General features: G+C 43.2%; 1 protein-coding gene across 1 annotated transcript in view; it reads left to right on the top strand.

The window, feature by feature from the left end:
* LOC135540040 (ephrin type-A receptor 8-like) overlaps positions 1 to 15,105 on the top strand; it is a 111,183-nt gene that overhangs the window by 53,332 nt on the left and 42,746 nt on the right. Inside the window, exons 3-4 of the mRNA XM_064966349.1 lie at positions 7,570 to 7,767; positions 14,246 to 14,395. Coding sequence (XP_064822421.1) covers positions 7,570 to 7,767; positions 14,246 to 14,395 — 348 coding nt within the window. The remainder of the gene's footprint in view (positions 1 to 7,569; positions 7,768 to 14,245; positions 14,396 to 15,105) is intronic.

The following is a 15,105-nucleotide window of genomic DNA, read 5'->3' as shown; positions in this document are numbered from 1 at the left end:
GTGGACTCCAATGAAGTTGTAGTGACATCTCAAGGATGATCAAAGGAAAGTGGATCCACCTGAACTCAGTTTGAAGTGTCGTAGCAAAGGCGATGTGAATACTTATGTAAATTGGATATTTAATTTTCAATACATTTCACTTAGTCATTATGGGGTTTTGTGTTTAGATGGGTGAAAAAAACCCGATTGAATCCATTTTGAATTCAGGATGTAACAAAAACTGGTGGAATAAGTCAAGGAATACTTTCTGAAAGAATACTTTCATTCTCTCTCTTTCATCATCTCTCTATCTTTCTCTCCCTTTCTCACTTTCTCTCTCCCCCTCCCTCTTTTATTTTCCTGTTCTCTCTCTCCCTCTCCCGCTCATTCTCTCTCTTTCATCATCTCTCTATCTTTCTCTCCCTTTCTCACTTTCTCTCTCCCCCTCCCTCTTTTATTTTCCTGTTCTCTCTCTCCCTCTCCCGCTCATTCTCTCTTTCATTCTTTCCCCCACCATTTCTCTCGCTGTCAGTCTGTCTCTCTGTGTCTTTCTATCCCTCTCTCTTTAACTGGCTTAAAGGGTTATTCCATGCTACACACTAATCTGAAATGAAATCTCTCTAAGAGCAGAGAGTATTTTTCTCTGTGGTTTCTATCCTCTGTGATGGAGCCTATGTGTTTCTGCAGACTCAAATAAAAGACCTTTTATTTGCCACATACTTCATAAACAACAGGTGCAGACTAACTGTGAAATGTTTACTTACAAGCCCTTGCCAACAATGCAGAGAGAAAGAACATGGAGAAATGATAGAAAAGTAAAATGCGTAATAATAAATACACACTGAGTAACGATAACTTGGCAACATACACGGGGAACCAGTACTGAGTCGATGTGCAGTGGTACGAGGTAATTGAAGTAGAGATGTACAGTACATATAACTAGGAATAACAAATAGTAGCAGCAGCGTATGTGACGACTCAAAAAACGCTGTGGAAGCTTTGATGACACTGAGCAGGATTCTGACTGTTAGGGCTGGTCTTTGGGTGACAAGTGTACTAAACGTGACTCTACTTCTGGCTCATCCACTACAGGGGGATTGAGAATGGATGTTATATAGACATCCTGAAAGTGTGACATATTCACTCTCTCTCTGACAGTGTATGTACTGTCTTTAGGATGTACTCACACCACTTGACTCTTTCCACATGTTGTTGTGGTACAGCCTGAATTTAAAATCAATTCAATTTAGATGTTTTTTGTCACTGGCCTCCATACAATACCCCATAATGTCAAAGTGGAAATCTGTTGTTCAAATTTTTTACAAATTAATTTTAAATGAAAAGTTGAAATGTCTGGAGTCAATAAGTATTCATCCCCTTTGTTATGGCATGCCTAAATAAGTTCAGGAGTAAAACAATTGTTAACAAGTCACATAAGTATAAGTTGTATGGAGTCTCTGTGTGCAATGATAGTGTTTAACATGATTTTGAATGACTACCTCATCTTATACAATAATCTACACAAAGCCAACCACAAAGATCTGAGGTTTTCTAATGCCTATAGGTAGAACAATAAAAAACAGACATTGAAAATCCCTTTAAGCATGGTGAAGTTATTAATTACACTTTGGATGGTGTATCAATACACCCAAAAACTACAAATATACTGGCGTCCTTCATAACTCAGTTGCCAGAGAGGATGGAAACCGCTCAGGGATTTCACCACGAGGCCAATAGTGACTTTAAAACACTTACAGAGTTTAAGGTCTGTGATAGGAGAAAACTGAGGAAGGATCAACATCACTGTCGTTACTCCACAATACTAACTTAATGAACAGAGTGAAAAGAAGGAAGCCTGTAGAGAATACAAGTATTCCAAAACATGCATCCTTGCAACAAACAACTAAAGTAATGCTTTTTGTCCTGAATACAAAGTGTTATGTTTGGAGCAAATCCAATAGAACATATCACTGAGTATCATTCTCTAAGCACAGGCAAAATCCCAGAGGAAGACCTGGTTCATTCTGCTTTCCACCAAACATTGGGAGATCAATTCACCATTCAGCAGGACAATAACCTAAAACACAAGGCCAAATCTACACTGGAGTTGCTTACCAAGAAGACAGTGAACATTCCTGAGTGACCGAGTTTCAGTTTTGACTTAAATCTACTTGAAAATCTATGGCAAGACCTGAAAATGGTTGCCTAGCAATAATCAATAACCAATTTGACAGAGCTTTTTTTAATATAATGAACAAATGTTGCACAATTCAGGAGTGGGTGTGAATACTTACGTAAATTAGATATTTCTGTATTTCTATTTCAATAAATTAGCAAACATTTCTAAAAACATGTTTTGAGGCTGTAGGTCAAGAGGTATTAATACTTTCTGAAGGCACTGGTAGGTGCTCATTGTCCTCCTGACAATCTGTAGTTATTCACTCACACTATTCACTTCCTGTAATCCTTTTCTCTCACTATGTGTAGGTACTCACTCAATCTCACTGTGTAGGTACTCACTCGCTCTCACTGTGTAGGTACTCACTCCCTCTCACTGTGTAGGTACTCACTCGCTCTCACTGTGTAGGTACTCACTCGCTCTCACTGTGTAGGTACTTACTCGCTCTCACTGTGTAGGTACTCACTCACTCACTCTCACTGTGTAGGTATTCACTCGCTCTCACTGTGTAGGTGATCAGTCTCTTTAGACTGGGTCCTCACTCTTTCTGACAATCTGTTTAGGTATGTTCTCTCTCTCTCTCTCTCTCTCTCTCTCTCTTTTCTCTCTCTCTCTCTCTCTCCCTTGGTGCATACTGTACTTTGTATCTATACCAGTACTGCTGTTCTGCCAGGCAGATGGACAGATAGTGTTTCTCAGTATTAGATCTCATCACAGTGCCTTTGTGTTGCATTTGTTACTGCTCATCTCCTCCTCTCAGTCACTTAGACAGCACAAGCCTAGCTCTTTGTGCTTAAAGGGATTATTTCGCTTAAATGGAAATGCTAAATGACTTGGAATAAAACAAAGGCATGAAAGAATACAATCCAAGGCAGAAAAAGAAGAAGGATGAATCAGAGATATTATGATTATAGATCAGAAGTGTAATAATTCCTTCAAAATATCGCCTGTGGTTCTATGTGGTTTTACATGTACTGTATGTCTGTGTCTCTGGTGCACCCGGCTTAATCTTTATTAAACACAAGTGTGTGTGTGTGTGTGTGTGTGTGTGTGTGTGTGTGTGTGTGTGTGTGTGTGTGTGTGTGTGTGTGTGTGTGTGTGTGTGTGTGTGTGTGTGTGTGAGAGAGAGAGAGAGAGAGAGAGAGAGAGAGAGAGAGAGAGGATGGGACAAGTGTGTTGTCTGTGGCTGCCACAACTGATGTATCCTGATGGGAAATTGTCTGGGTTGGCAGGCAGGAAATGTTCTCTCTCTCTCTCAAAAACCCAGCACCATTTGTCTCTGAGGCCATTTATACATGTTTTGTCGTGGCGATAGTAATCTCATCTCCCTGTTACTAAGGCAAACAAACAGTCCATGGAAAACTCAGTAGAGCTGACAGCAGCCAGTCTCTTTAACCCTTTATCCTACTGTCACAACATATTGCCTTCTCATTTATCCCATACGGCTCATAATCTATTCACATCACTGGTTCTCAAAGTGCCACAAACGTGCCAAGGAACCGCCCCAGGTGTGTCGGATTCATTATGTGAAAACACCCTTCTGCTCGAAGTTCTCTCCTGCAGAAATATACATTCCCCAAGTAAAGAAGAGTGTGAAAGAAGATGTAAATGGGAAGGAGGGATAATGAGAGAGATAGAGAGGTCCTAGATCGGCTAATTACAGCAGGGCTTCATGAGTTCAAGGACGATTTTAATTTAGCAGATAAGATGGGGGGAGGAGGGGGTGAAAGGGGTGAGACGGGTGAGACTTCCAAGATCTTAATTACTGCATTGATTTCTCTGTGGTGCTGCCTCGGGGGAGGAGGGGTGAGGAGGGAGGTGGTGGATCTCTTTGGGAAGCCCAGTCTTCTTAGCTGGAGCCAAGTTCATTTGACTCCGGCCAAAAGCTCTGCCCAGGTCAACTCTTTCCCTTTCAATTACTCAGACACTCACATAATGCATTCAGCTCAGGAGGAGCCCGCTAAGCCCCAGGTATGGACACACACGCATGCACACTCTCTCTCTTTCTCTCTCTCCCTCTCTCTCTCTTTCTCACTCTCTCTCCCTCTCTCTTTTATTCTCTATACTCTCTAGATTCTCAAACTGTTACATGAAAATAATAATTTTTGCTAACCGTTGAAGAATTCTACCAAATAGGACAAAAACTACCTCCCAACCTCATTGTCAATTACTCTGTTTGATCTGGGTTCTACATCTACATCTCTTGAACGTTTTGAAGTAGGAACAGGCCTACATTTGAATGCGGACTTGGAATAGTACTTTGTCTGTAGCACTGTGTGTGTCCGTGGTTGTGTATGTGTTTAGTAGCAGCAGTGTGGGGCAGTCCCAGTCTTCATGTGCTGAAATAGCAGTGGGCTGGATTTGGACCAATGCTGCAGTGGTATATATGTTATCTGGAGGCAAACTTAAAGGCCCACTGCAGTCAAAACATGATTTGCCTGTGTTTTATATATATTTCCACATTATGAGGTTAGAATAATCCTGTGAAATTGCAAAAATTATGATAATACCTTTTTAGTATAGGAACTGTGTGAAAAGACTGCCTGACATTTCAGCATGTTTTGGTGGGATGGAGTTTTGGCCTGCCTGGTGACATAACCAGGCAATAAATTAGATAATAAACCAATAAGAATGAGTTCCAAATCTCTCTGCCAATGACAGCTAATTTTCAGTTTTCCCCTCCTCACTTAGACCACTCCCAGACAGCCCTAGCAAAATTCTTGCTTGAGAAATGGCTCTTTGCTAAGAACCTATTTTTGTTAATGTTTTACAATTTTAATTGAAAACAATCACAGTAAGGTACTTAATTGTTACCAGTCTACTATTCCTGGATCCACAGCTGGATAGAGGCAGGCAGGTGCGCACGAATAGCAGGGGTTATGAGTTAATTGGCAGCAGAAAGCCTATACAACCCTATCTAGGTGTCATTACATTAATCTACAGGTGTGTGGATGAAGACCTCTCTGTTATGACTTGTAGCTACTGCTTGTATTCCCTCTAGACAGCTAGGCTAATCATAACACATTTATCACATTTTTATATTTAACTAGGTAAGTCAGTTAAGAACCAATTCTTATTCACAATGACGGCCTACCCCAGCCAAATCTGTACAACGCTGGACCAATTGTGCACCGCCCTACGGGACTCCCAGTCACGGCCAGATGTGATTCCGCCTGGATTCGAATCAGGGACTATAGTGTCATCTCTTGCACTGAGATGCAGTGCCTTAGACTGCTACGCCACTCGGCAGCCCATAACAGTCATTACATACAGTGGGGAGAACAAGTTTTTGATACACCGCCGATTTTGCAGGTTTTCCTACTTACAAATGTAGAGGTCTGTAATTTCTATCATAGGTACACTTCAACTTCAAAAATCCAGAAAATCACATTATATGATTTTTAAGTAATTAATTTGCATTTTATTGCATGACATAAGTATTTGATCACCTACCAACCAGTAAGAATTCCGGCTCTCACAGACCTGTTAGTTTTTCTTTAAGAAGCCCTCCTGTTCTCCACTCATTACCTGTATTAACTGCACCTGTTTGAACTCGTTACCTGTATAAAACACACCTGTCCACTCACTCAATCAAACAGACTCCAATATCTCCACAATGGCCAAGACTAGAGAGCTGTGTAAGGACATCAGGGATAAAATTGTAGACCTGCACAAGGCTGGGATGGGCTACAGGACAATAGGCAAGCAGCTTGGTGAGAAGGCAACAACTGTTGCCGTAATTATTAGAAAATGGAAGAAGTTCAAGATGACGGTCAATCACCCTTGGTCTGGGGCTCCATGCAAGATCTCACCTCGTGGGGCATCAATGATCATGAGGAAGGTGAGGGATCAGCCCAGAACTACACAGCAGGACCTGGTCAATGACCTGAAGAGAGCTGGGACCACAGTCTCAAAGAAAACCATTAGTAACACACTACGCCGTCATGGATTAAAATCCTGCAGCGTACGCAAGGTCCCCCTGCTCAAGCCAGCGCATGTCCAGGCCCGTCTGAAGTTTGCCAATGACCATCTAGATGATCCAGAGGAGGAATGGGAGAAGGTCATGTGGTCTGATGAGACAAAAATGGAGTTTTTTGGTCTAAACTCCACTTGCCGTGTTTGGAGGAAGAAGAAGGATGAGCACAACCCCAAGAACACCATCCCAAGCGTGAAGCATGGAAGTGGAAACATCATTCTTTGGGGATGCTTTTCTGCAAAAGGGACAGGACGACTGCATCGTATTGAGGGGAGGATGGATGGGGCCATGTATCGAGAGATCTTGGCCAACAACCCCCTTCCCTCAGTAAGAGCATTGAAGATGGGTCGTGGCTGGGTCTTCCAGCATGACAACGACCCGAAACACACACAGCCATGGCAACTAAGGAGTGGCTCCGTAAGAAGCATCTCAAGGTCCTGGAGTGGCCTAGCCTGTCTCCAGACCTGAACCCAATAGAAAATCTTTGGATGGAGCTGAAACTCCGTATTGCCCAGCGACAGCCCCGAAACCTGAAGGATCTGGAGAAGGTCTGTATGGAGGAGTGGGCCAAAATCCCTGCTGCATTGTGCGCAAACCTGGTCAAGAACTACAGGTTGATCTCTGTAATTGCAAACAAAGGTTTCTGTACCAAATATTAAGTTCTGCTTTTCTGATGTATCAAATACTTATGTCATGCAATAAAATGCAAATTAATTACTTAAAAATCATACAATGTAATTTTCTGGATTTTTGTTTTAGATTCCATCTCTCACAGTTGAAGTGTACCTATGATAAAAAAAAATTATAGACCTCTACATGCTTTGTAAGTAGGAAAACCTGCAAAATCGGCAGTGTATCAAATACTTGTTCTCCCACTGTATAACGCATACATTATACTGAGAGAAAGCATTCATGCATTGCTGCAGATATACAGTGGAACATCCTGCTTTTAGAGAGTGAATGTTGTTGTGTATCAAACACAGAGTGACATACCGCTCGTTACGGAAACAGTCACTTAGACCTGATATGCAATTGATATGCCCGTTGTATAGATGTCTGTGTCCATATTACAACACAAACAACACTGTCACAGACACAATGTGTTTCTGACTGATGCTATTACTGGGAGCTGTGGATGTAAGCATAACCATGCTGTTACTGTAGCAGATCTGCCTGACTGACATGGCTGTTCATCCTATGATGCTACTCAGCCTGCACTGTTTTATACACATTTTCATGAATATATATTTTTTTCAGAGAAAAACAAGTTTCAATCTAAATATATTTTAGTAACTACTTACACAGAAAATGGAGTGTGGGTATTCTCTACATTAGATTGAACAGGACTGTTTCCCCATCCCTTCTTGTCTAACTTTTTCTCTTAACCCCTCACCCATCTCTCTACCTCCTGCATCTTCCTCTCCTCTTCCTGCAGTGGGACTCCATCAATGAGATGGATGAGTATTTCAGCCCCATCCACACCTACCAGGTGTGTAACGTGATGAGTCCCAGTCAGAACAACTGGCTGAGGACAGGCTGGATCGCTCGTGACGGAGCCAGGAGGATCTACATTGAGGTCAAGTTCACCCTCCGGGACTGTAACAGCATGCCTGGAGTACTGGGAACCTGCAAGGTACAAGATGGAGGGGGGAAAGAGTAAGACAGGTGACAGAGGGGGAGAAGATTTAGACAAGGGTTCACCAACTTATATTTTGTATTGTTGGACATGAAGATTGTAAAAACACTAGAAAATCAGCTCCAAGTTATTTTAATGTTGGAAATACTGTATGTTCCAAAGTATTCCCTCACATAATAGAAAGATCTACACTGAGTATACAAAACATTAAGAACACCTGCTCTTTCCATGACATAGACTGTCCAGATGAATCCCTTATTTATGTAACCTATTAAATCCACTTCCATCAGTGCAGATCAGTAGTTCCCAAACTTTTTATAGTCCCATACTCCTTCAAGCATTTAACCTCCAGCTGCGTACCCCCTCTAGCACCAGGGTCAGCTCACTCTCAAATGTTGTTTTTTACCATCATTGTAAGCCTGCCACACACACAACCAGGTTTGTGGGAAGTGACAAAGAGCTCTTATAGGACTAGGGCACAAATAATAATATAATAATAATAATCAATCATTTTGCTCTTTATTTAGCCATCTTACATATAAAACCTTATTTGTTCATCAGAAATTGTGAATAACTCAACACAGGTCAATGAGAAGGGTGTGCTTGAAAGGATGCACATAACTCTGTAATGTTGGGTTATATTGGAGAGAGTCTGCCTTAAATCATGTTCCACACACAGTCTGTGCCTGTATGTAGTTGTTATGCTAGTGAGGGCCGAGAATCCACTCTCACATAGGTATGTGGTTGCAAAGGGCATCAGTGTCTTAACAGCGCAATTTGCCAAGACAGGATTCTCTGAGCGCAGCCCTATCTAGAAATCTAGCAGTGGCTTCTGATTAAATTCAATTTTCACAGAACCGCTTGTTGAAATTTCGATGAGGTCCTCTTGTTCAGATATCGGTTAGTGGACTGGAGGCAGGGCAGGAAAGGGATAACGAATCCAGTTGTTTGTGTCGTCCGCTTCGGGAAAGTACCTGCGTAATTGCGCACCCAGGATCACTCAGGTGCTTCAATATATCTATATCCCTTTTGACATTGTCCGTAAGCTTGAGTTAATTTGCACACAAAAAAATCATACAATGATGGAAAGACCTGTGTGTTGTCCTTGTTAATGCAGACAGAAAATCAAATCAAATCAAATCAAATGTTATTTGTCACATACACATGGTTAGCAGATGTTAATGCAAGTGTAGCGAAATGCTTGTGCTTCTAGTTCCGACAATGCAGTAATAACCAACAAGTAATCTAACTAACAATTCCTAAACTACTGTCTTATACACAGTGTAAGGGGATAAAGAATATGTACATAAGGATATATGAATGAGTGATGGAACAGAGCAGCATAGGCAAGATACAGTAGATGGTATCGAGTACAGTATATACATTTGAGATGAGTATGTAAACAAAGTGGCATAGTTAAAGTGGCTAGTGATACATGTATTACATAAGGATGCAGTCGATGATATAGAGTACAGTATATACATATGCATATGAGATGAATAATGTAGGGTAAGTAACATTATATAAGGTAGCATTGTTTAAAGTGGCTAGTGATATATTTACATCATTTCCCATCAATTCCCATTATTAAAGTGGCCAGAGTTGAGTCAGTGTCAGTGTGTTGGCAGCAGCCACTCAATGTTAGTGGTGGCTGTTTAACAGTCTGATGGCCTTGAGATAGAAGCTGTTTTTCAGTCTCTCGGTCCCAGCTTTGATGCACCTGTACTGACCTCGCCTTCTGGATGATAGCGGGGTGAACAGGCAGTGGCTCGGGTGGTTGATGTCCTTGATGATCTTTATGGCCTTCCTGTAACATCGGGATGTGTAGGTGTCCTGGAGGGCAGGTAGTTTGCCCCCGGTGATGCGTTGTGCAGACCTCACTACCCTCTGGAGAGCCTTACGGTTGAGGGCGGAGCAGTTGCCGTACCAGGCGGTGATACAGCCCGCGAGGATGCTCTCGATTGTGCATCTGTAGAAGTTTGTGAGTGCTTTTGGTGACAAGCCGAATTTCTTCAGCCTCCTGAGGTTGAAGAGGCACTGTTGCGCCTTCTTCACGATGCTGTCTGTGTGAGTGGACCAATTCAGTTTGTCTGTGATGTGTATGCCGAGGAAATATATATTCGATGTGGATAGGGGTGTTCCCTCTGCTGTTTCCTGAAGACCACAATCATCTCCTTAGTTTTGTTGACGTTGAGTGTGAGGTTATTTTCCTGACACCACACTCCGAGGGCCCTCACCTCCTCCCTGTAGGCCGTCTCGTCGTTGTTGGTAATCAAGCCTACCACTGTTGTGTCGTCCGCAAACTTGATGATTGAGTTGGAGGCGTGCGTGGCCACGCAGTCATGGGTGAACAGGGAGTACAGGAGAGGGCTCAGAACGCACCCTTGTGGGGCGCCAGTGTTGAGGATCAGCGGGGAGGAGATGTTGTTACCTACCCTCACCACCTGGGGGCAGCCCGTCAGGAAGTCCAGTACCCAGTTGCACAGGGCAGGGTCGAGACCCAGGGTCTCGAGCTTGATGACGAGCTTGGAGTGTACTATGGTGTTGAATGCCGAGCTGCAGTCGATGAACAGCATTCTCACATAGGTATTCCTCTTGTCCAGATGGGTTAGGGCAGTGTGCAGTGTGGTTGAGATTGCATCGTCTGTGGACCTATTTGGGCGGTAAGCAAATTGGAGTGGGTCTAGGGTGTCAGGTAGGGTGGAGGTGATATGGTCCTTGACTAGTCTCTCAAAGCACTTCATGATGACGGAAGTGAGTGCTACGGGCGGTAGTCGTTTAGCTCAGTTACCTTAGCTTTCTTGGGAACAGGAACAATGGTGGCCCTCTTGAAGCATGTGGGAACAGCAGACTGGTATAGGGATTGATTGAATATGTCCGTAAACACACCAGCCAGCTGGTCTGCGCATGCTCTGAGGGCGCGGCTGGGGATGCCGTTTGGGCCTGCAGCCTTGCGAGGGTTAACACGTTTAAATGTTTTACTCACCTCGGCTGCAGTGAAGGAGAGACCGCATGTTTCCGTTGCAGGCCGTGTCAGTGGCACTGTATTGTCCTCAAAGCGGGCAAAAAAGTTATTTAGTCTGCCTGGGAGCAAGACATCCTGGTCCGTGACTGGGCTGGATTTCTTCCTGTAGTCCGTGATTGACTGTAGACCCTGCCACATGCAGAGCTCCAACGTCTTAATCATAGCCTCAATTTTGTCCCACAGATTGAATAAAGTTGCAGAGAATTCCTGTAATCATAGATTCAGATCATTCAGGCGAGAAAAAACATCACCCAGATAAACCAGTCGTGTGAGAAACTCATCATCATGCAAGCAGTCAGACAAGTGAATATGATGGTCAGTTAAGAAAACTTTAAGCTCATCTATCAATTCAAAAAAATGTTGCTGCCCATATCATTGCAAAGTGCAGAAAATACACAAGAGTTCAGGGGCCTTGCTTTGACAAAGTTAACCAGTTTCACTGTAGTGTCCAAAACGTATTTCAAGCTGTCAGTCATTCTCTTGGCAGCAAGAGCCTCTCGGTGGATGCTGCAGTGTACCCAAGAGGCGTCGGGAGCAACTGCTTGCACGCTCGCTACCACTCCACTATGTCTCCCTGTCATGACTTTTGTGCCATCAGTACAGATACAAACACATCTTGACCACTAAAGTCAATTTGATGACACAAAGCTGTCCAGTACCTTGGTTTCCAGTGGTTTGCAGAAGAGGATGTCTTCCTTAATTGACCCCCCATAAACAGAACATACATATATCAGGAGCTGTGCCAGGCCCACCACATCTGTTGACTCATCCAGCTGTAAAGTAAAGAATTCACTGGCTTGTATGCAAAGCAGTAATTGTTTTAAAACATCTCCTGCCATGTCACTGATGCGTCGTAAAACAGTGTTGTTTGATGAAGGAATTGTCTGTATAGTTTTTTGGGCCTTTTCCCCCAGCATTGTCCCAGCCATATCCACGGCAGCATGAATAATAATTAAGTATGGGACTTGCCTGTCCTAGCCACTCGGTAGCTCACCATATAAGTTGCTTCTAACCCCTTCATATTAATGGTATCTGTTGCTTTTCTACATGTCTTACTACTCGAAAGTCGTCTTTATTCTTGCTCAAAATACTCCCGTGGCTTATTTTTCAAATTGTCATGTTTCGTTTCTAAAGAGTGAAGTTTCCCTGCAAGAGAGTAACTGTAAAGTAATTGGATGTTACATTTTTTGACTAGGCTACCTGTATTTGACATTGTGTTGTTATTTCGCTGAATACTACATGGTTTTAATTATATTGTTTGTTGGCAGTGAAACGAGGCGACTCAGGCGAGAAAAAAAACAAATGTATAGCTCTGTTGGAAAATATAAATGTACTGTTTGAAAATGTGAAGAATAATGTAAAAAAATATATTTGGCGTACCCCCGACGGCATTGCGCGTACCCCCGACGGCATTGCGCGTACCCCTGGTTTGGGAATACCTGGTGTAGATGAAAAGGAGGAGGTCAAAGAAGGATGTTTAACACTTGAGACAACTGAGACATGGATTGTGTATGTGTGCTGTAAAGAGGGTAAATGGGCAAGAGAAAATATTTAATTGCTTTTGAACGGGGTATGTTAGTAGGTGCCAGGCTCACCGGTTTGAGTGTGTCAAGAACTGCAACGTTGATGGGGGTTTATGGGCAACAGTTTCCCGTGTCTCAACAAATTCCTGTGAAGTCAACAAATTAGTTGTAGTTATAAACTGGGTGGTTCGAACCCTGAATGCTGATTGTCTGGAAGCTGTGGTATATCAAACCGTATTCCACGGGTATGAAAAAACAAATGTTCTAATTAAGTTGGTAACCAGTTTATAATAGCAATAAGGCACCTCAGGGTTTGTGGTATATGGCCAATATACCACAGCTAAGGGCTGAATCCAGGCACTCCATGTTGCATTGTTCATATGAACAGCCCTTAGCTGTGGTATATTGGCCATATACCACACGCCCTCAGGCCTTGTTGCTTAATTACAGTGGGGAGAACAAGTATTTGATACACTGCTGATTTTGCAGGTTTTCCTACTTACAAAGCATGTAGAGGTCTGTCATTTTTTATCATAGGTACACTTCAACTGTGAGAGACAAAATTCCAGAAAATCACATTGTATGATTTTTAAGTAATTAATTAGCATTTTATTGCATGACATAAGTATTTGATCACCTACCAACCAGTAAGAATTCCGGCTCTCACAGACCTATTAGACCTGTTAGATGGCAGGACCTGGTCAATGACTTGAAGAGAGCTGGGACCACAGTCTCAAAGAAAACTATTAGTAACACACTACGCCGTCATGGATTAAAATCCTGCAGTGCACGCAAGGTCCCCCTGCTCAAGCCAGCGCATGTCCAGGCCCGTCTGAAGTTTGCCAATGACCATCTAGATGATCCAGAGGAGGAATGGGAGAAGGTCATGTGGTCTGATGAGACAAAAATAGAGCTTTTTGGTCTAAAATCCACTCGCCGTGTTTGGAGGAAGAAGAAGGATGAGTAAAACCCCAAGAACACCATCCCAACCGTGAAGCATGGAGGTGGAAACATCATTCTTTGGGGATGCTTTTCTGCAAAGAGGACAGGACGACTGCACCGTATTGAGGGGAGGATGGATGGGGCCATGTATCGAGAGATCTTGGCCAACAACCTCCTTCCCTCAGTAAGAGCATTGAAGATGGGTCGTGGCTGGGTCTTCCAGCATAACAACGACCCGAAACACACAGCCGGGGAAACTAAGGAGTGGCTCCGTAAGAAGCATCTCAAGGTCCTGGAGTGGCCTAGCCAGTCTCCAGACCTGAATCCAATAGAAAATCTTTGGATGGAGCTGAAACTCCGTATTGCCCAGCGACAGCCCCGAAACCTATGGAGGAGTGGGCCAAAATCCCTGCTGCAGTGTGCGCAAACCTGGTCAAGAACTACAGGAAACGTATGATCTCTGTAATTGCAAACAAAGGTTTCTGTACCAAATATTAAGTTCTGCTTTTCTGATGTATCAAATACTTATGTCATGCAATAAAATGCAAATTAATTACTTAAAAATCATACAATGTGATTTTCTGGATTTTTGTTTTAGATTCCGTCTCTCACAGTTGAAGTGTACCTATGATAAAAAATTAGACCTCTACATGCTTTGTAAGTAGGAAAACCTGCAAAATCGGCAGTGTATCAAATACTTGTTCTCCCCACTGTATGTTCTGGATCTCTGACCATCCACTCAAGAAAAAATTTGGCCCGAGGCTGAATCTAAGTGATGATCCCTGATTTAGACCTTGATACCTAAAATGCAACTTGTTGACTTGGTCATTTCGGTATGTCTCATCAAAGAGAAACAGATTTATTTGAAATAACCTTACTTCCAGGAGTGCAGTCCTTCATTTCCTCATCATTGACAATTTGATATCTCTTCTCCCAGTAAACCTGTAAACAATTGTGTGCATGTGTTCTGTTATCTGATGAACAGGAGACATTTAACCTGTACTACTATGAGTCAGACCGAGCGGTGGGCACGGCCATAAAAGAGACCCAGTTCACCAAGATCGACACCATCGCTGCTGATGAGAGCTTCACTGGAGTGGACCTGGGAGTCAGGAGACTCAAACTCAACACTGAGGTTTGCTCACTTATTAGAAACTAAAGTGCAGGCCTCCCGAGTGGCGCAGCGGTATAAGGCATTACATCGCAGTGCTTGAGGTGTCACTACAGACCTGGGTTTGATCCCGGTCTGTGTCACAACCGGCCGTGACCAGGAGTCCCATAGGGCGGCGCACAATTGGCCCAGCGTCATCCGGGTTATGGGAGGGTTTGGCTGAGGAGGCTTTACTTGGCTCATTGCCCTCTAGCAACTCCTTGTGGTCGGTCGGGTGCCTGCACGCTGACTTTGGTCGTCAGTTGGACGGTGATTCCTCCGACACATTGGTGCAGCTGGCTTCTGGGTTAAGTGGAAGGTGTTAAGAAGCCTGGTTGGCAGGTTATGTTTTGGAGGACGCGTGACTCGTCCTTCACGTCTCCTGAGCCCATTTGGAAGTTGCAGCAAGATCGTTATTGAATATCACAAATAAAGGGGTAAAATGCCAACAAACAAAAATGATCTTGCCGAGCTGCAGTCGATGAACAGCATTCTCACATAGGTATTCCTGAGTGAGCAGTGTTGATTTCTACATTTTAGCCAGCATGGTGCTAAAGTGAGTGGAGCTCTCCATGGTGCTGGAAGTAGTTCTCTTCACCTGATCTCGTGCCCTTCACAGTGCCACATTTTACTTTGCTCCCACATTTACTTTTTTTAATGAAACATTGAGAGGTAATGTCATCTCCTTCTCCTCC

The sequence above is a fragment of the Oncorhynchus masou genome, chromosome 5 (assembly GCF_036934945.1).
Source record: "Oncorhynchus masou masou isolate Uvic2021 chromosome 5, UVic_Omas_1.1, whole genome shotgun sequence".
Classification (NCBI taxonomy): Eukaryota; Metazoa; Chordata; class Actinopteri; order Salmoniformes; family Salmonidae; genus Oncorhynchus; species Oncorhynchus masou.
This window is presented reverse-complemented; position numbering and strand designations above follow the sequence as displayed.